Source organism: Mytilus galloprovincialis, chromosome 5, assembly GCF_965363235.1.
Source record: "Mytilus galloprovincialis chromosome 5, xbMytGall1.hap1.1, whole genome shotgun sequence".
Classification (NCBI taxonomy): Eukaryota; Metazoa; Mollusca; class Bivalvia; order Mytilida; family Mytilidae; genus Mytilus; species Mytilus galloprovincialis.
The window spans coordinates 38651743-38672218 of NC_134842.1; the positions used below are offsets into that span (position 1 = coordinate 38651743).

The window sequence follows — 20476 nt, forward strand, 5'->3', positions numbered from 1 at the left end:
TTGTGGCATGCCAAACCTCCCGCTTTAATGGCAATGTTAAATATAACATTCAAATGACAACATAAAACGTATAAAATCGAGGTTTAGCAGTCAACTTTTGAAATATAAGCTTCGATTCATTTCTTCTATTCATACAACATGTGTTTCAAAATTGAAATTTTCCTTCTGATTTCGATGGCATTGAAAATTGCGATATTGTCATAAAACTGACATTTTTATTTTATTAATGAAAGTTTTAATATGATTATTGATTCTAAATGTCGATTTCGTTATTCACATTATGCATATTGGTTAGATCCATTATCAGTCACGTCATATGACTCTATATATGGTTGTAAAAATGGCACGTGGCGAAGAGGTTTACAGCTTTTTTGCAGTCGACTAACACATGGAAGGTCAAATAATCGAGAACGGGGTATCTCGTGATTATCTTGTAATAACATCTGCTTATTTTCCACCGATAACGCATCTTCTTTCAATATACCTCTTTCCCTATCGGTACCTACAACAAAAAGCTTAAGTAACTGAATAAATTTGGTAATAAATTCAGTATTGTTTGTAAAAAGAGTATACGAATAAAATACGATGGTGTATGATTCCCGATGAGTCCGGAAAAACAAATGACGTAGTAGTTAGCATCTATAATTTGTCATAATGCTGTCATCAATTAGCCAAACCAATAAAAGACGAGTGAAATTATTTTTTATTTTAGTTTTATATCAAGTCAAATAGCTCAAGCAAGAAATCTAAAATCAATATACTGGTATATATAAAGATTTAAAGATGTGGTATGATTGCCAATGATTCAACTTTCCAACAGTGACCAAATGACGTATACGTATGGTTAGCAACATGTACTGACAATTGGCCGTTTCATAATTTAATGCATCCTGGGTAATATTTTCAAAAGCGTACACCGAAGCGTTTTGATTGGTTTAAAACGTTATCAACAATAGAAATTCAGTCAATGACGTCAACGTTATTTTCACTTTGGGGTACGAACAATGAAATTACCCATGATGCTTTAGATTCTGAAACGGCAAATTCATCCCACCAAGAAGTAAATCTTTGATCGTTGAATCTCTAAAAAGTACTGCACAGATAGAACCATTGTCGTCGGAGAGTCCATACAATTGTCAAATAAGAATGAAAGATATGAAAAGTAGTAAATTTTAGAAAATCACCTTTATAGAAATGACCATACAAAAAATTATCTGCAAAAATTGTTGAATAGAGAGATTTGATTTAAGCTTGATATTTCCTGTAATCAGGGTATCGAATTTAGCATCCCCCCAAACCAATACAACACTCAAATGAATGGTGATGTCGGACAAAAAAGCAACAGTAGTTCACCGATGTTCAAATCTCATAAATCAACTAAGAAAACCAAATATATTATAAAAACCAAATAGCTTAGGGAATCGCCTAAAAGCCAAACATAGAGAGTGCACCGACAAGCTATGTCTCTGCTTCTAAATATACTTCACTCGCCAAAATATAATCTCTGTTCTCTATAATGCATTGTCGACCTTTTGCATTAACTTTAAAGTCATTTGGCAATGCGAATTGTTATTATTCAACTATTGTATATCAAGTTTGGCCAGCATGTAATTTTTCTTTCATCGTAAAAATTTATAGTTTTATTGCATTCAATAAGTCGTTAGCATTTCATCCATTGAAAAGGTTAAACACATCTTACCTAGATGATTATCTTACCTTTCACAGTGTTGTCCATTATCAACGAAACAATAAATCCTACGAACATTGCGTTACCAAGGGTAACTTTAACAATTTGATTCAGTTGGTCCGAATCTGAAAAAAAATGTCCTGTATAATTATTGCTGTTATACAGTGCTTGATACAACTTCAAACATGGTGTGTAGAACTGAAACACATGAATCTATGAGGGTCTGGATGGTTTGTTTTACAGAGTAGATAATAATGAGCCAAAGTACAAATAAAGGGCAGAATAGAGAAAAAATAGAGAAAAATGGTTGTCAAAAGGACAATAATGGGTTGCTAACATATTAATAAAAGCAAATAAACAGCAAAATTAATACAGAATATAGAAAATTGGCCCCAAAAATTAAAGATTATAAAAATGAACCCTCCCATCCCGACCCTCATCTATGACAACAGTTTTCGCGAAAAATACACTTATTTTTGAAATTAGCATCAGAAACGCTCGAATGAGGGGCAAACAAAACACACTGAAGGCACAAAGTTCAAAAGAGACCAGTCATAAACAGTTTATGTACACTTAAAATATTGCATGCCCACGAATTGTTTTAACACAAAATATCGGGGAACCCAACCAAAGTGTTGAACGTAATATTTTTTCAATTAAAAAAAGAATAACAATTCACTTCTTTTTTATATAACTTTGGTGTGAAATTTCAAGTACACGAGTTCCGCGGACACCTTAACTTATATATAAAAAATGTTAATTTTACCTATTATGTCTGTTTGTTTTGTTCCCACATTGTTGCCAATATAATGGAATTTGATGCAGCTGTCAAGTTGAGAGGTTTAGCTACCTTTAAAACAAGTTTAATACACCATCTTCTACATAAGAAAATGCCTGTACCAAGTCAGGAATATGACAGTTGTTATCCATTCGTTTGATGTGTTTTAGCTTTTGATTTTGCCATTTGATTAGGGACCGTCCGTTTTTAATTTTCCTCGGAGTTATTTTGTGATATAATAATTTCGGCTGTTTCGTGGCAGCCAGTTTTTAGGTGGAGGAAGCCGGAGTGCCCGGAGAAAACCACCTACCTTCGATATGAAAACTGACAATCCTAGTCAATTAAGATAGGAGTTGAGTGCACCTACACGAGGGGGGTTCGAACTCACAACCTCAATGTTGACTGGCTAGTAGTAATTACTTAGACCGCTCAGCCACCAAGGCCCCTCAGCAACAACAAGCTACGTGTTTAAACCAGTAAATGGTCTCATTTCCTCTATATCATTTTTGTTTATTTTACAGTTAAAGACACATGTTTTGCAAAAATATACAAATAGTATGATCTTTCAGTACCTAGGCATGCCTTAAATTAAATTCTTATGCAAATACCTGTTTTCAGTGAATCCGGAAATTGTCGTTGCCATTCCGACAACACCACAGCAAAATATAAAGAAATTCCAATAACAGACAAGTTTCTGCTGGATCTTAGTTCAACGTTTTGTAACGCAGAAAGGCCAAGAGAACAGAGTACTCCCAACATAGCAAAGGTAATGCCTCCTAATACAGGGTCAGGTACCGACGTCATTACTGCACCAAATTTTCCAATAATTGCTAAAACTACTGCTAAAATTCCGGAGATGACCAGCACTATTCTGCTACCGATCTAAAAATGAAAACAATTAATGAAAATAAAGAAAAAGACCAATAAATGTCACTGTTGTAGCAACCTTAATGTATCGATAGTGTTGAACCTTAATACAAGCGCTCTGTTTTGCTATATTTGTCCTTTCCTGTTGTTGCAGATAATATAATATGAGTGTATATCTGTTTTTAACAAAATGTCTCTTGAAAGTAGACCACAAAGTGGACTCGGAATAAATATATTGCCACTTTGGACCGACAGTAAAACTTTCTCATACTAAAATGATTGCGTCTAATATTTCTGATCTTGTCACCAACTTTCAAGTTTTATTGTGAAAAAGTTATCTTTATTCATTAGTTGTGTTGATTATAACAAATTAATTTTACGGACGCCATTACGAGTTGGTTGACCATTATGAAATAACCGTTTCACAGATGATATTGGGTATTTTCGTCATGTCTTAACTACAATCCCCTTCCCTTTTCACGAATATAGAATTATAGAATTAGACCGGGTTTGTTACAACATTAGCAACACGACGGGTGCCACATGTGGAGGAGGATACACTTACCCTTCCTGAGTTACTGAGATCACCTGAGAACCAAAGGGTTTTGGTGGGGTTCGTGCTGCTTAGTCTTTAGTTTTCTATGCTGAGTATTGTGTTTTTTTATTTGCCTGTTTGTCATTTTCTTTGTTAGTCATGGCGTTGTCAATTTGTTTTCGATATATGAGTTTTACTGTCCCTCTGGTATTTTTCGCCCCTCTTTCAAGAGGGTTGAGCCGGGCTAACTTTAACATTATATGAAGTCAAACAAATTAAGAAAATACCCTTTGGTTACATGAATTGGTATTTACATGACAAACCCCGATATTTTGATCATTGACTGCACTTATTTTATTTTTACATCATATGAGGGTTTTTTTAGCACAGATCTTTCAACACATTCAAAAAGGAATATAGTTTTATAGAATAGTATATCAATGTTTGAGGTCAAAACGTGATAATTAAATTCTTGTTGCAAAACATGCACCGTCTAAAGCTGGTTGAAAAAAGATGGCATACATGTAAATGAAAGTCAATACAGGTGTTCGGGTTTTATCCAATTCTTGGCACAAACTTAGGATGGAAGGGAAAATGACAATGTTTTGGAATTTAAACAAGAATGAGTCTAAAGTACACGGATGCCCCACCTGCACTATCCTTTTCCATGCTCCATGGACTGTACAAATTGGGTAATAATCTAATTTGGCATTAAAATAAGAAAGATTATACTAAAGGGAACATATGTACTAAGTTTCAAGTTGATTGAACTTCAATGTCATCAAAAACTACCTTGACCAAAAACTTTAACCTGAACGGACGGACGGACGGACGGACGCACATACGAACGGACGGACGCACGAACGGAGTCACAGACCAGAAAACATAATGCCCCTCTACTATCGTAGGTGGGGCATAAAAAAAGAGAAAATCAACATGATGTTGGGAACAATAATTCGTACCGAATTGAAACTAAAATCAGATGGATAAGCGTTTCACCTGTAAAAGATTTAAGACATGGGTGTAGTATTTAAATGTTGTTCCTAATTGACAGATTAATTAAATCGGAGAAGACCCGTTGTTTTGTCTATCAATGCAATAGATGAACTTCTTGAGTTCCCACTCTATATCTAAGCTTGAAACAACATTTCAACGTATCAAGTTATAACTGAGGAATAAAATAAACAACAAGATTTTAATTGGAGAAAATTGATGCTTCAAATAATTCAGATGCACATTTTCTTAAAATAGACAAAGAAGATTTATGTAACATTGCTAAACCTCTCAACTGTATGACCATCACATAGAATTGGTAAAAGTGGTTTCGGAGAAGTATTGGGAATCAAACGTGTTTTCCAGTCGACAGCTGATAAAGTGAATACAAAAGCATTTTTGTCATATGACATAAACATATTATATGAAATGATAGGTATAAAAACCAGCATTACTGTAAAAAGAAAAAAGGCAACAGAAGTATACCGTTGTTTAAAAGTCATAAATCGATTGAGAAAAAACAAATCCGGGTAACGAACTAAAACCGAGGGAAACACATCAACTATAAAAGGAAAACAACGAAACAACAGTAACACTTAAGTGCAACCACAACAAAAACGACAATGCAACACACACAGAAACGAACTATAAGATATTAACTGCCATTCCTGACTTGGTACAGGACCTTCTGAGAAAATATGGTGGGTTGTATCTGGATTTGTGACTTTTATGATAATGTTAGATATCGCGCTTTTATGACAAGGTTAAATATATCACTAAGATGACAACATTTCATGACAGGTCTACATCACAAATAAATGCAAGATCAATAAGGACAGAGAAATACTCAAATAAACAATACAATAGCACATTTCGACATGTAAAAAGTTAATCAATTTATCTCAATTACAAATCACTCTTACTCTGGTTAAACCAAGGAGTGATACTGTCGTGCTGTATGAAGTTGTTGCGTGACCGGTTCCGAGAGTTCCAGATATTACACTAAATATTCCTTCTATAGCTATTCCTCTGTTCAGCGCATGCCTGGGTACCGGATATGCATGACAGACACGTGCTGTTGCTATGTAGTCCCCAACTGATTCGATCACTGATGTTATTACAGCAATCAAAAATCCAAGAAAAATTGCTGCGTTGAATTTAGGTGTTCCAAATTGACCTTCATATAAAAGAATGGGCAATTAATCACATCGGAACTTTATTGATGCAGTTCATTTAATGTAATAACATTCGTTAAAATCATATAATGAATATAAAAAATAAGATGTGGTATGATTGCCAATGAGACAACTCCCAAACAAGAGACGAAATGAGACAGAAATTAACAACTTAAGGTCATTGTACGTCTTTCAACAATGAGCAAATCCTATAACGCAAATTCAGCTTTAAAAGGCCCCGAAATGACAAATGTAAAACAATTCAAACGAGAAAAACGAACGGCCTAATAGTTCATTTTAATGCGAATCAAATTGAACGTTTATGATGACGCGATGAAATCAAGAATGTTGGATAAGGAACAAACTCGATCGAATTAATATCACGATAACATTTTAATATGATACTGATACTATCAACCAGTTCCAAGCAAACGGAAATTTTTTACATTATCCAAAAATGTTTTTAAAATCAAGTCGCTTAAATATTTGGTTTATACCTCTTATGTTTTCAAAGCGATATTTTGATCGGCTTGGTTTGCTGCTCAAAGCATGTTTAAAAACCTCCACCTCTGGATGATAAAGGTGAACTCGTATCGTTGAAAAATTGATAGCCAATAATAAGGATTCAAAGGTGAAACAGCAGTTGTTTAATTTCAATAGTAAACCCACGATAAGAAGGGTTCACTGATTCTTAATATAAATGTGTTTTTGAAATATTTTTTTTTTTTACTTTATTTTGATGTTCGTATTAATTTTGCTTTTCTATGACACATGCAGGATATTAACCAGCTTTGAAGTTTTAAGATCAGCAATCCATACACCTAATCGGTATTAGGCCATTCCGAAAAAAAAATATCAATTTGGACAACTACCTGTTAGGGTCAAATGTGCAAAACAAAGATGATTAGAATGCGCTGAGAGAGGTGAACATTTAAAAGTTTTGATAGTTAATGAAATAATTTAAAGTTTGTGAAGTTACAATGCTTTGTTTAGGGTGCCTTCGATGGTTTTCAACATTCCTGTATAAAAAAAAACACAATATATTGTTTGAACAAGGCACTAGAAGTTCAGTTTGAAAAAGTTACGTAATTTCCAAACCTAGGTAGATTGGCATAGATAGCGATAAGCGATTACATATCCTACCTGGATAAGGAATGAGTATCCAAGGTGTATCTTGTATCACTTTGCTTCTAACATCTGTTCTTGCTTTGAATGACATATCATCAGGGTCATCGGAAAAGACGTTTAGTTTCGTAGATACAGCACACACCACCCACATTATTATCAGTGTGAAAAGAACCTGTGAACAGGAAGAAAAATATCTAGTTTGCAACTAATGTATCAATGCATATAACACAAACCAGTAATCGTTAATGAGATATATTATGGTTGGTTGATCTTTTCAAATCCATCAAGGTATCTGAACACCAATGAAATACATACGTTGGTATAACAAAACTAAACACCATAATAAATGCAAACAGTCTGACTGATCAAAATGAAGTATTGTAATTAAGTATAATGGATCCTGGTATACCTATCGATAGTGTAGCCATGCGGAATACAACAACATGTATTTGATTAAAAAAAGCAGATTCCAGAACAATAAAGCCACTATAACCTAAAAATTTGTGATTACTATTGTGAATTTCTGGTCATGATCCCATTGGTATATCCTTTGTAAATAGAACGCGACATGCGCATTTATTCAATTCTGTTCAGCGTTGACCGCATAGATTGTATTACCGCTGGTCGTTTTGACATGAAGAGTACGTTTCATCAGTTTGCCAGACTATTCATCAAGTCTTTTCGCATTTAAATTGCCATAGTGTGTATATCTTGCAAGCCTTAGTAAATAAAAAGAAAATCTGACATAGAGATTTATTTGCTGGTGACATTTCTACTTTAATTTTCATAGGATATCTTCACGGTGTATTGACTTGAGAGTGTCTGGTATACAGTAACATGAGTAACATAGTTTGCACTAAACAGATGATTTCTGAACAATTTTTGGCGGAATTATTGCACCAAAACAGATGATTCATGTCGAATGCTTACGTTTTGGCGAATTATTGATCTAAAAATTTATCCGGAGCATATACTTCCTCTATCAAACCAATGTATATAAATAAGTTTAATGCCGAAACTGTCTGCATACTTTTTTTGAATATTTACCATTGAATAACCCTATAACCTGGTATGATCCTTTTCTTAAACTATCTGCAACTCTGAAATTTATGAGCAATTTTATCCGAAACATTATATAAAAGTTGATACATGTGTATAAGATTCATATATATATATATATATATATATTAATCAATGCATGTTTCCCCGGAAGCTCCATATTCGTATTGTTTTTTTTTTTCATTTTATTTATTTAGAACTGAATTTGTAATTAAGTTATATATACTCACTGGAAATACTTGAAAAACTGGATATGGCTTTGATTTCTTCTCTGACTTCCGTTTGCAGTTCGGTATAGTAATTTTGATATGCGACATGTACACAGAAAACAGCACAGTGATTCCACAACCTCTAAAGGAAATAACGAATTACAAATCTGTTAATGAAATGATGTTATAGTTCTAAAAAGACAGCTACAACATATATATATGCACAAGTGACGCCTAGGATTCTTCATGGTTAGACTCAAAACAAACTAAGCACGTTTGTCAACCAAACTAAACATGTTTGTACAAAGCATGTTTGCCAACGAATAAAATAAAATTCCCAATAATATTTTAAAAGAACATTTTCACTTTTTATTTCATTAGATTTGTTTTATTGTCCCATACAAGAATATATATGGTTTACGGGTGGGGATCTCGACCGTTTATGAGTTTGCAAACAGAAGGGGGTGGGGTTGACCCCCAGGGACTCCCCAAATAGTTCATTACATTTGTTTTATTGTCCCATACAAGAATATATATGGTTTAGGGGTGGGGATCTCGACCGTTTACGAGTTTGCAAACAGAAGGTGGTGGGGTGACCCCAAGGGACTCCCCAAATAGTTCATTAGATTTGTTTTATTGTCCCATACAAGAATATATATGGTTTAGGGGTGGGGATCTCGACCGTTTACAAGTTTGCAAACAGAAGAGGGTGTGGGGGACCCCCAGGGACTCCCCCAAATAGTTCATTAGATTTGTTTTATTGTCCCATACGAGAATATATGTGGTTTAGGGGTGGGGATCTCGACCGTTTACAAGTTAGCAAACAGAAGGGGGTGGGGTGACCCCCAGGGACTCCCCAAATAGTTCATTAGATTTGTTTTATTGTCCCATACAAGAATATATATGGTTTAGGGGTGGGGATCTCGACTGTTTACGAGTTTGTAAACAGAAGGGGGTGGGGTGACCCCAAGGGACTCCCCAAATAGTTCATTAGATTTGTTTTATTATCCCATACAAGCATATATATGGTTTAGGGGTGGGGATCTCGACCGTTTACAAGTTTGCAAACAGAAGGGGGTGTGGGGGACCCCCAGTGACTCCTCCAAATAGTTCATTAGATTTGTTTTATTGTCCAATGCGAGAATATATAATATGGTTTAGGGGTGGGGATCTTGACCGTTTACAAGTTTGCAAACAGAAGGGGGTGGGGTAGACCCCCAGGGACTTCCCTTTAATTTCAATAGATTTGTTTTATTGTCCCATTCAAGAATATATATGGTTTAGGGGTGGGGAACCAAACTTTGTTTGGGAGACTTAATTATTAAATATACAAATGTACTTTACATTTTAATAAGATTATTAAATACAAAAAACAATATATGTAAACTAAATGTACATGTGTTCCTTCATTTTGTACCCTGCTTTTTCTGCTTTAAATAACTCAGCTAAATTTTTGCCAAATGTGGCTTCATATTCTGATTTTTTGTTATGCACTATTTTTACAATCTAACATGTAAGTAAAAAAATCTGTTGTACTGTATTCCAAAATTCCTATATATATAATTTATAAAACATTTAAAATGATTTTAAAAAACAAATACATATCTGTTTCTGGTTACAATTGGTTGAAAAATTTGGTAGGGAGGTTTAGAAGTTATGTTTCTATATACATTGTTGTATCATGTATTAATAATTACATTAGATGTATGTTTCATTATAATATTTTATTCTGATTGGCTAACTGCACATCACGTGTTATTCCGTAAGCAGTTGCATTGCTCAATACAACTTTTCTTTCATGGTAACACGTGCTCCAACAATAAAGTGCACAGGTGAATTAAATAATAAAATATATAAAATTCGTGTTTTCATGATCATAGCTAAAAAATGTAATTATAAGTATTGAATGCTTCTTTTTGTAACTTTATAGGGCTGTACAAGCGTTGACCGTGCGTACATTTTTAGAATGAAGCGCTTCCGCGCTTCATACAAAATGTACTTCGGTCAACGCTTTTACACCCCAATAAATTTACAAAAAGAAGCATTCAATTCTTAAATATGTTACATTTTTATGATTTTTATTTACTAAAGAATTATTTTTATCTAACATGTTATTATTTTTTGTTGTATATTTTGTTTGTTGTTTTATCAATTTTATTTATTCTTTCATTATTTACATGAGAATTTAACTTGATTTTATGAGTTTTCTTATTCTAGTCATTACATTTAGTTAAAAATGCAAAATTTTATTGACATTATTTTTTAATTCAATTTATTAAAACATTACAGTCATTTCTTATAATTTAATCCTAAATTCCATTTTAAACCGTAGAAAACCATGAAAAAACGTTGATGACTAAATGATGTCTATGGACTTATAACAAAATAATGTCAGCCAATCAGAAGACACGTTACATCCAAAATTAAATTATTTCAAAGTAACCGTTAGAAAAAAAACTTGTGTCCTATGGATATTATCTGTGAAAAAAGTGATGTCCCAACAAAAGCGATTCCGGAAAAAAGTATCTGTCCTACTGCACTTTGCACCGTTCCTATGTGTAGATAAATTTTGACCGGTCCCTAATGGTGCAAACCTCAGATCCTTTCTTATTTCTATTGTAAAACTTTTCCTTTGTCTGAAGATAACGAATCATTGATATAATGATATTTATGATTACCACATACACAAACGATATCCCCCAATGTGCTTTACACAGGAAAATAGCTACAGGATATAATGAGTATCCTAAACAGAAGAGTGTTACTCCGATCGTGATTGGTGATATAAATTTCATCAGAAGTCCAATTAATCCGGTTAATCCAATTACAACTTCAAACATAGAGGCTGCTATTAGGCTTCCTTGGAGCTGAAATGTCAAAATAATGATTAGAAAAGCTTCTTTTTCGTGTTTAACATGATCGTCAAAGTTTTCTTATTTTCAAACATTTTGGAAATATGCTGCAAATTTGGAACCGTTTATGTTATAACACAGTATCTAGGTACACATATATAGAACTGTTTATTCCATTTTTCATTGTTCGATTGTACTTATATTTATGTTATTGTCGACAGCTGAATGCAAAATCAAGCATATGCTTCCTTTTTTAAGAATCTTACGAGTTACATTCGTATGTGTATTGTGGTTATTTTTTTATTCGTCATTTTTGAGAGTTGAGTATGTCGTCCAATAGCTACTTTTACATTTGAATCATGCTTTCTGCATTCCATTCAAGATTACGCATTATGAAAGTTTTTAGAATAATTCAAAGTTTTAAAACCATTACACTATTCAAGTTTTCCGACCTTCGACTTGACCCTGACGACCCCATTCCCATTCATGTGCACAATGTAAAACCAGTATTGTCGACATTGCGATATCAAAAATAGTAACACACTATCGTGTCAACACTGTTAACATTGTAAGAAAACTTTTATACGGATTGTTTAATTTTTCGGACAAAGCGGCTGATTGATGTGTGTTTTAACCACTAATTATAATAAGGTAATTGAAACACTTCGTACCTAATTTAGTTTGACCATAATATTTTGTAAATTAGTTAAGAGATGAAAAAATATATGGCCATTAACTCATATTTAGACACTTACAGTTACTGAACAAATAATGAACTTGCCGCCAGCTTAATTTTCAGTTTGAATACATATACGGAGTTAAACATTATCACTGAAGAAGACCGAGAGAAAAACATGATAAAATTTGACGAAAACCAAAAAGGATTTGTTCAATAAAAATAATTACACATTGTAATACATACTTACTTCTGCTAATCTATCGTATACAATGTTTGTTGTCAGTGAATTTGAAATGTTGCTTGTTGTTAAATTAGTCATATTACTTTCTGAAAACAAGTTATCAATAATTATTGCATGACTTTCTAACTGATTAATTGACGATTGGTATTGGTTAAGAACGCGCCAGCATAAATGGACTATGGAGCAGCGAATTCAATCGTTAGAAAAGGGCAGTAACATGATTTAGTTTACTTTTATTCATGATTAGAATGGAGGAAAAAGTTTACGTATTCGCTTTTCATAATACTAAGTATAGCATTAGTCAGTGATTAGATAGTACATGATTCATTGTAAATAATTGTGAATGATATTATATAGACCATTTATTTAATGACATCGGGTTCCTGTGATTCAAGCATTTAGGGTTTGTACTTCGTATACTTAAACTTATTTTAATCTGAAACACTCATTTTGATCTTTAACAGCTCATTAAAGACTGAACAATAAATAGTTCAATTATTTCCAATCCTTCAGTCAATTTTCAGACTAATACAATGTGGTAAATACAGTACTGTTAAGACTATTCGCTTGCAGTCAATGAAATAAACCATCATAGATACCAGGACTAAATTTTGTATATACACCAGACGCGCGTTTCGTCTACAAAAGACTCATCAGTGACGCTCGAATAAAAAAAGGCCAAATAAAGTACGAAGTTGATGAGCATTAAGGACCAAAATTCCTAAAAGTTATGCCAAATACAGCTAAGGTAATCTATGCCTAAGGTAGAAAAGCCTTAGTTTTTCAAAAATTCAAAATTTTGTAAACAGTTAATTTATAAATATAACCATATCAAATCAAATTTATAAATATAATCATATCAATGATAATTCATGTCAGCACAAAAAGTGCGGACTACTGGGCTGGTGATATATTCGGGGAAATAAATCTCCACCAGCAGTGGCATCGACCCAGTGGTTGTAAATGAACTCATCATAGATACCAGGACAATGTTGTAAATACAGTACTGTTAAGACTATTCACTTGCAGTCAATTAAACTCTGTTCAGTTTATATTCAGTAGAAAAAGTATCAACAGAAGTACCAAACTATATAAAGGTATATCCAAAAACGATAAGTCAACAAAAAACTAACAAAATCAAAAGTTTATCAACCAACATAATGAATGGAAGACCGTTGTCATATTCCTGACTTAGTACAGTCATTTACCGAGAAAAAAATGGTTGTCCTTGATAGCTGTCATTTACCCATACTTATCAATAACATACTATTTTTTTTTTTTTCGGAAAGATACTGAACAGCACTAAATTAACTACCAGAAACATGTCTGTATAATACTGGACAAGTCAAAGTCCGGTATACTTTATCAATTTTGTTAGGCAATCCGCATCGATCAATTGTAAATGATGTACGGTGTTGTAGGCCTATAATGTCTTTTTAATGAATATTTCATTGGTTTTTCATTTCATTTCTATAAAGCCAGCCGACTAGTGCTGCTTAGAATTTCTTTATTTTAATGCACAAATAAAGCAGCTATTAATAACTTATTATCTTGTTACTCCTCGTCAAGGCAGTGTCAGTTAATTTTCGACTTACGAGTTTCAACATCCATTTTGGTATGTTTTTTCATCTCCTTTTTTAACATGAAATTGATGAAATATTAGGTCGCCCTCTATCGGATACATTTACTTAACCTTTAAAATCTGATGGACATTTCCATGTTTCTGAGCTTTGCAAAGCAATAAGTGGTACCATAAATGATGATGAAGCACCTTGGAAAACTGGTAACCTAAAGAATTAACATGTAAACAGTGATGTATATTACTTTCGATAACCATTTTTCATGATAATTAAGGAAGGAAAGTTTATATTCTCGAAATGCTTAAAAATAGACATGCTAAATTTAGACCCAAACTTTGCTCCCTTTCCAATGAATAACGACCTATTTAAACAAATACACGTATGCATAATCAAGAAATACAAGATGTAAAATTTTAAGTGTTTAATGATGTTTGAAATTAAAAAGGAAGTAAAGATAAGAACCATCTATAGATCTAAGCTAGTTTACTTAAAATACGCATTTCCCTCTTGAGCAACAGAATGTAGAAACGAATAAAAGGATGTGCAAGATATGCGTCAATGAGAAATGACAAAACAAACCACAAAAGAAAACTCGTTTGTGAATTTAAACTTTGCTTGTAAAGCTAAATATAGTTGTTTCGATAAGGTTACATCGGCCTTTTCCGAAACATGCATTAATGTTTAAATTAAAACATGTTGTACTTGACAATACATTTAATGAATGTAATCCAGTAACCTACTAATACATTAGGTCCATATACATGAATATTCCTGGTGCAATTACTTAGCCACTATGTCAACTAATTCACATTGATATAGTATGTCTCATCAGCCTACTTTGTCTGTTTGGGTGCTCGCCTAGTCTTGGCAAGATAACAGACTTATCAAAAACTGTCACAGTGGAAGTTTTACATGTAGTTACATGTATATAACAAGCTTGAGACCACCGGTTCCCTCTTTTATAAATGTTTTTACCAAGTCAGCAATATATGACGGTTGTTTATTATTCGTTTCGATAAAGGTCTATGATAAAATCTTTTATAGTATTGTCATAGTTTTTATGGACTTTCCTTTTTTATTTACGTTGGAGTATGACATCAGTATTTTTGTTTACTTTTTTGTTAACACATATTATTTAATCAAAATCAACCTGAGAAAAATAAAAAATAAAAACATCAAATCAAAAGTAATCAAAACGATCCTAACCTAGTTATTATGCAAAATCTAGCAAATAATGTGTAATGGTGTTTTGAAACGATGTACACTTCATAAATTAAAAAAAAAAAACACCATCTCATGTTGACCCAGATTTATTTTCTGGTTTTTTTTCAGATGAGACATTATAACTTGTTTTACCAATTAAACCCATTATGTTACCTGAGCCCAAAGTAAGACTGTATAGCTGTAGAAAGTCCAATTACCAGAATGGAAGAACTAAATAGAATGGACCGTACAGGGTCGTTCAAATCTGCACATACTACATCAGAAAGTACTGTGACAATTGCTAACACAGCTCCAACACACAAGAATGTATGCTGCAATAAAAATTATCATTACAAATGCATCTCTATTGGGCATGGTACAAAATTAAGGCTACAGTAGTTCAATACTCATAATTTGATTAAGCAAAAGAAATCCAGGCAACAAATTAAAACCAAGGGAAACACATCAAATATAAAAGAAATACAACGGAACAATAAAAACACTGATCTTCAACAATAGGAAACGCCATCATACATAGAAATAAATTGTAGATAACAAATACCATATTAGTTATACTTGAAACGAAATATGATTATAATTGTTCTGCAAAGGAATATAAAAAAAGCACGGACAGTGTAACGTTTACGTCATTTTTCAAGGTAAAGATGAATGATGCATTGAAATATGAAACCATGGTCTTTTTCTTACCAGCAGTAAAACTCTCACAAATGTATGCTTATGCTGTATAAACTCACAAAGAAGTCCGATCAGACTTGGAACGTTCAATCCATTGAATGTTGTCGAAATAACGGAAAGCTGCTTTCTGCGCGTTCGATATCATTTGTAACTAATATAATGCCGTTACAACATGCAATGATTTCCTTTTGCAGTTCAATTAAGAGCCCTTCATCGTTGTCGTTCCCTTGCATAACTTTGCTATTTTATTAACTGCAATTAGTTTTCTTTCCTGAATATACATACAATATGTGCCACTCTTATCAATCAACAATCAATCAATCAATCAATCTCATTATAGAGGGATTCTTATTGTTTACAAACGTATTACTCAAGTTGTATCAACGTGCATGTACACTTGCAAATTATACTTTGTTTAACATATGACGACCTGGTATATTTCACAACTTACTTAGAAAGCTGTGGTAATTCACTACCTTAATAAACTCATCATAGGAACTAGGGTTGAAATTTTGTATATGCGCCAGACGCGCGTTCCGTCTACAAAAGACTCATCAGTGACGCTCGAATAAAAAAAAAGATCAAAGATCAAATAAAGTAAGAAGTTGAAGAGCGTTAAGGACCAAAGATTTCTTACAGCTTTGACAAATAAAGCTAAGGTAATTTATTCTTGAGGTAGAAAAGCTTTAATATGTTAAAAATTCTTAAGTTTTGTTAACAGTAAATTTATAACTATGGCCATATCAATGATAACTCTTGTCAACACAGAAGTGCTGACTAATGGACCACAGAAGTGCTGTCTATTTGAACACAGAAGTGCTGACTACTTGAACACAGAAGTGCTGACTACTGGACCACAAAAGTGCTGACTATTGGATCACAGAAGTGCTGACTACTGGATCACAGAAGTGATGACTACTTGAACACAAAAGTGCTGATTAAGGGACCACAGAAGTGCTGACTATTGGATCACAGAAGTGCTGACTATTGGAACATAGAAGTCCTGACTACTAGAAGACAGAAGAACTGACTACTGGAACACAAAAGTGCTTACTACTGGATCACAGAAGTGCTGACTATTTGAACACAGAAGTACTGACTACTGGATCACAGAAGTGCTGATTATTTGAACACAGAAGTACTGACAACTGGATCACAGAAGTTCTGACAGTCCTAACATACTTAATTAACTCACTTGAAATGCTGTTGTTATGGTAACAAACCATGGTGGCCGTTCATCAACATCATACGCCAAACTTGCGTCAAACTCCTCTACTTCAATCTTCTGACTTAGCAGACTTTCTTTGTTCACTGTTCCATTCATCTATTGAAAAATCGTCACATTAAAAGTACCCAACAGTTGTTGAAGATTAAAATAATTAAAATAAAATGGGAATAGATTTTCGACGTTCAAATATTTCCTATCAATAAATGTCTTTATTCTATATTGGAATTATTTTAGTAGGTTTCTCTATATGAATTGGATTTTGAATAAAAAAGCATATTCACCTGAGAAAGTGTTATTCACCGCGCTAAACGTCACGCGCTTTTACATGCAACGTTATGGTAAAATGTTTCGTGTAAAAATTTGTTTTAGTATATGTTTGTCATTAAATACATTTTCTTTTCTCGGAATATGGAATAAAACAATTACTGTCTTTTGTTTGGGTAAATATGGGGTTTTATTGACTTTTGAAAAACTGATATTCACTTCGGCCGTCGGCCTCAGTGAATATCAGTTTTTCAAAAGTCAATAAAACCGCATATTTACCTCATCAAAAGACAGTAATTGTATAGTATTCTTGTCCATCATTTTGCTAATGAGCTTTGTCTATAAAGCTTTTGTGGTTTCTTCGTTACATATTTGATTGTTTTTATAGTGATTAAGATCATAACACAATCTTGACTGTTGTACCTCTTTTTTTAATGTGTTCACAAAACGGATTTATCCGGCTGAACTTACTTTAGAAAAGTCAATAATAACAATGACCACTACCCATTCCTGGGTTTTGATATCTATATTTTAACGGAAATCTTAATGCTAAAATTTGCTATTGCCAAATATACTTTTTGATGATGACGTTCCCTTGGCACTATCTTATAATGTTTATATATATCAACATGTTGGATTCGTTGTGTGTAACAAAGAAAACATGTTTAATATTATGCGTGCACCTGGTTTTCAATTTTTGGTGATATAAACGTTCTTGATATGTTATTTCATTTTTTTCTGCAATAACTTTACTGATATGTTATTTCATTTTTTTTCTGCAATTGCATAACTGGTTTGTATATTTATTTTAGATATAGTCTAGTGTTATTCCAGTCTGTCAATTTGGCATATGGTACTGTGATAATTTACACGCAGATATTGGATAATGTAAAGCATTTTTGATATCAACAGCTTTTCAATTTCGACATTTGATAGTCTGTGTTATTCAAAACAAAAAACTTGACATTTCCAATGATTAACATAAAGAGGATATAATTAAATCATTAGATTGGTGTATAGCACTTTACCTTACATGAACTGCGTCGATGAGAAATCGACCTTATGCAAGCACAAGTGTACTCACATGTATAAGACTTTGGTTAATTTTGGAAAATTCAAATACGAAAGCAAAGATGAAATTTGAATGTATTTTTTTAGGATCTTTATAGCTACTCTATTTTCAACCATTTGAAGACTTTTCGTTAAGATTTTTATACCCGAAAAAGGTTATCATATGGATAGATATTTATTCCATAAAGTCTTTTCTATCCGACGCAGTTCATATAAAGCCACGAGCAAGAACACTTGCCGATATAGACACAATTACAAGCAAAATCATAGTCAACGATAGTGTATATCACCTGATTATCAAAAGAAGGCACGGCGTATAGTCTGATGGAATAGACAGAACACCTTTCTATCCCCTGAATAACGATGCTATTATATAATTATATATAGATAATGTTTTATTCCGGAATAGATTTTAATATACAGACCTTTGTTTGGAATCTGAAAGAGCTACTATCTTTTCACATCAAGCTGTGTTCGAACGAGTTTAGAATAATGAGCATTCAACTTTATCGTTGTGAATTTAATACTTACAGTTGGGTGCAGACCAAGCATTACATAAAGTAAACGCAAGTTAACGCGGCGTGCACATATTTCGTTAGTTAACTTTAAATTTCGCGTTTACTAGTAAACGCCCGTTTACTTCATTAACGTTAACGCGGTCAAAATGGAAATTTCTAATGTCTACTCGAGTAAACGCGCGTTTACTCTGTGTCCGTTTAGTCAGTAGTAAACAGCCGTTTACTTCAGATTTCACAAGTTTAATTTTACGTGCACGTAAAAGTAAACGGGCGTTTACTACAGATTTCTCAATTGTATTTTTACTTGCACTTGAAAGTAAACGCGCGTTTACTTTTCGCGTTAACTAATTGTGTATCTTATAAAATAATCGTCGTGTGCATTTGTACATTTATTTATGTTGTTAAAATGACTTAATATTTTACGTATATGTGTTTTGAACCTTAACATTCAAAAACACTTTTTATTAGAAATATAAACATTTATCTAGCGGATATTTCTAGATCATTAGGAATTGTTTCGTCAATAAATTCTAGATGTACTTCCTGTAATATTTTCTGTCTAGTGTTAACTTTAAAGTCAGTAACAGATCCACTCTGACGAAAACGTCGTAGAAATGCACTTATCCCCTAGAAACTTGAACATTATCTGATCGTATCAACTCATCTCTAACTTCAGTATGTTTTTGCCAGATCTTCTTATACTTAATATCCTCTCACAAATGGTTTTACAGCTCCAGGACGAATTTCCATTTTGTTTTTATATGCAATGATTAATTTTCAATAAATTAATTAAAGAGGTGTCATTTCATTAAATGCAATCGTCAATGTGTTGATCGAAAATGGACAGATGGATATTTTGATGTACCTTATCATGTGATATATTAGGTCAGTGTATCCAGGATACGAGGTCAATCTGCGTTAACGCGAGTTTACTACAAACAGTAAACGGGCGTTTATATTTTTTTTACAAAAATAGAAGACACGCTTTTTTCGCGTTAACGCGAAGTAAACGCGAAAGTAAACGCCCGTTTACTTTTTACAAAATTAGAAGACGCGCGGTTTTCGCGTTAACGCGGAGGTAAACGCGAAAGTAAACGCCCGTTTACTATTTATGTCTACTAATATTTCGGAGTTAACGTAGAGTTAACGCGGCGTTTACATGAAGTGCACGCGAGTAAACGCCGCGTTAACTTTTTAGGCCCGTTTACATGTAATGCTTGGTCTGCACCCAACTGTAATCAGATGGTTATAAAGCACTGTTGTTAGAAATTTGTTCATCAGAAGTCGTACATATTTACAACTGTACCACCTGGAATAAATGGATAAATTTGCATGATATTATATCTAACATATCTATTCTGATCGTGATTATACATTAAAACAAAGGTTTAACGCATAAAATTTATAAGAATATAAGATGTATAATACGAAATTTAAGGTAAAATGATAAATCGACATTCATTCCTTTCAGTGAGCCGGGGTTTCATTATTTAGTATCAAAAATATTGTTTTAATTGGTTTACTAAATAAAGATAAATTATCAATTTCCTTGAATGAATTTTAAGCCAGGGCCACACTCAAATTAAAGAATATATCTGTATATATCCTTTGTTGTTCTAATATTGATAATATAATGGATTATTTATTGATGATAGTTCACAAATCCCTCTTATTAAATAGAATTTGAAGATTTTTTTTCCAAAACAAACATTT

The 20476-nt window shown here is 33.0% G+C and overlaps 1 protein-coding gene across 1 annotated transcript; it reads right to left on the reverse strand.

Moving 5' to 3' along the window:
- Positions 1 to 212: 212 nt before the first annotated feature.
- Positions 213 to 18762, reverse strand: LOC143075779 (solute carrier family 23 member 2-like). The gene is made up of 12 exons (XM_076251340.1): positions 18671 to 18762; positions 16878 to 17006; positions 15161 to 15318; positions 13897 to 13991; positions 12210 to 12289; positions 11117 to 11298; positions 8453 to 8573; positions 7179 to 7335; positions 5784 to 6037; positions 3074 to 3347; positions 1717 to 1812; positions 213 to 502 (listed from the first exon to the last, which is right to left on the reverse strand). Exons 2-12 carry the CDS (start codon positions 17004 to 17006, stop codon positions 279 to 281), a joined length of 1770 nt encoding a protein of 589 aa, XP_076107455.1. The 5' UTR covers positions 18671 to 18762; the 3' UTR covers positions 213 to 278.
- Between the last annotated feature and the right edge of the window lie 1714 nt (positions 18763 to 20476).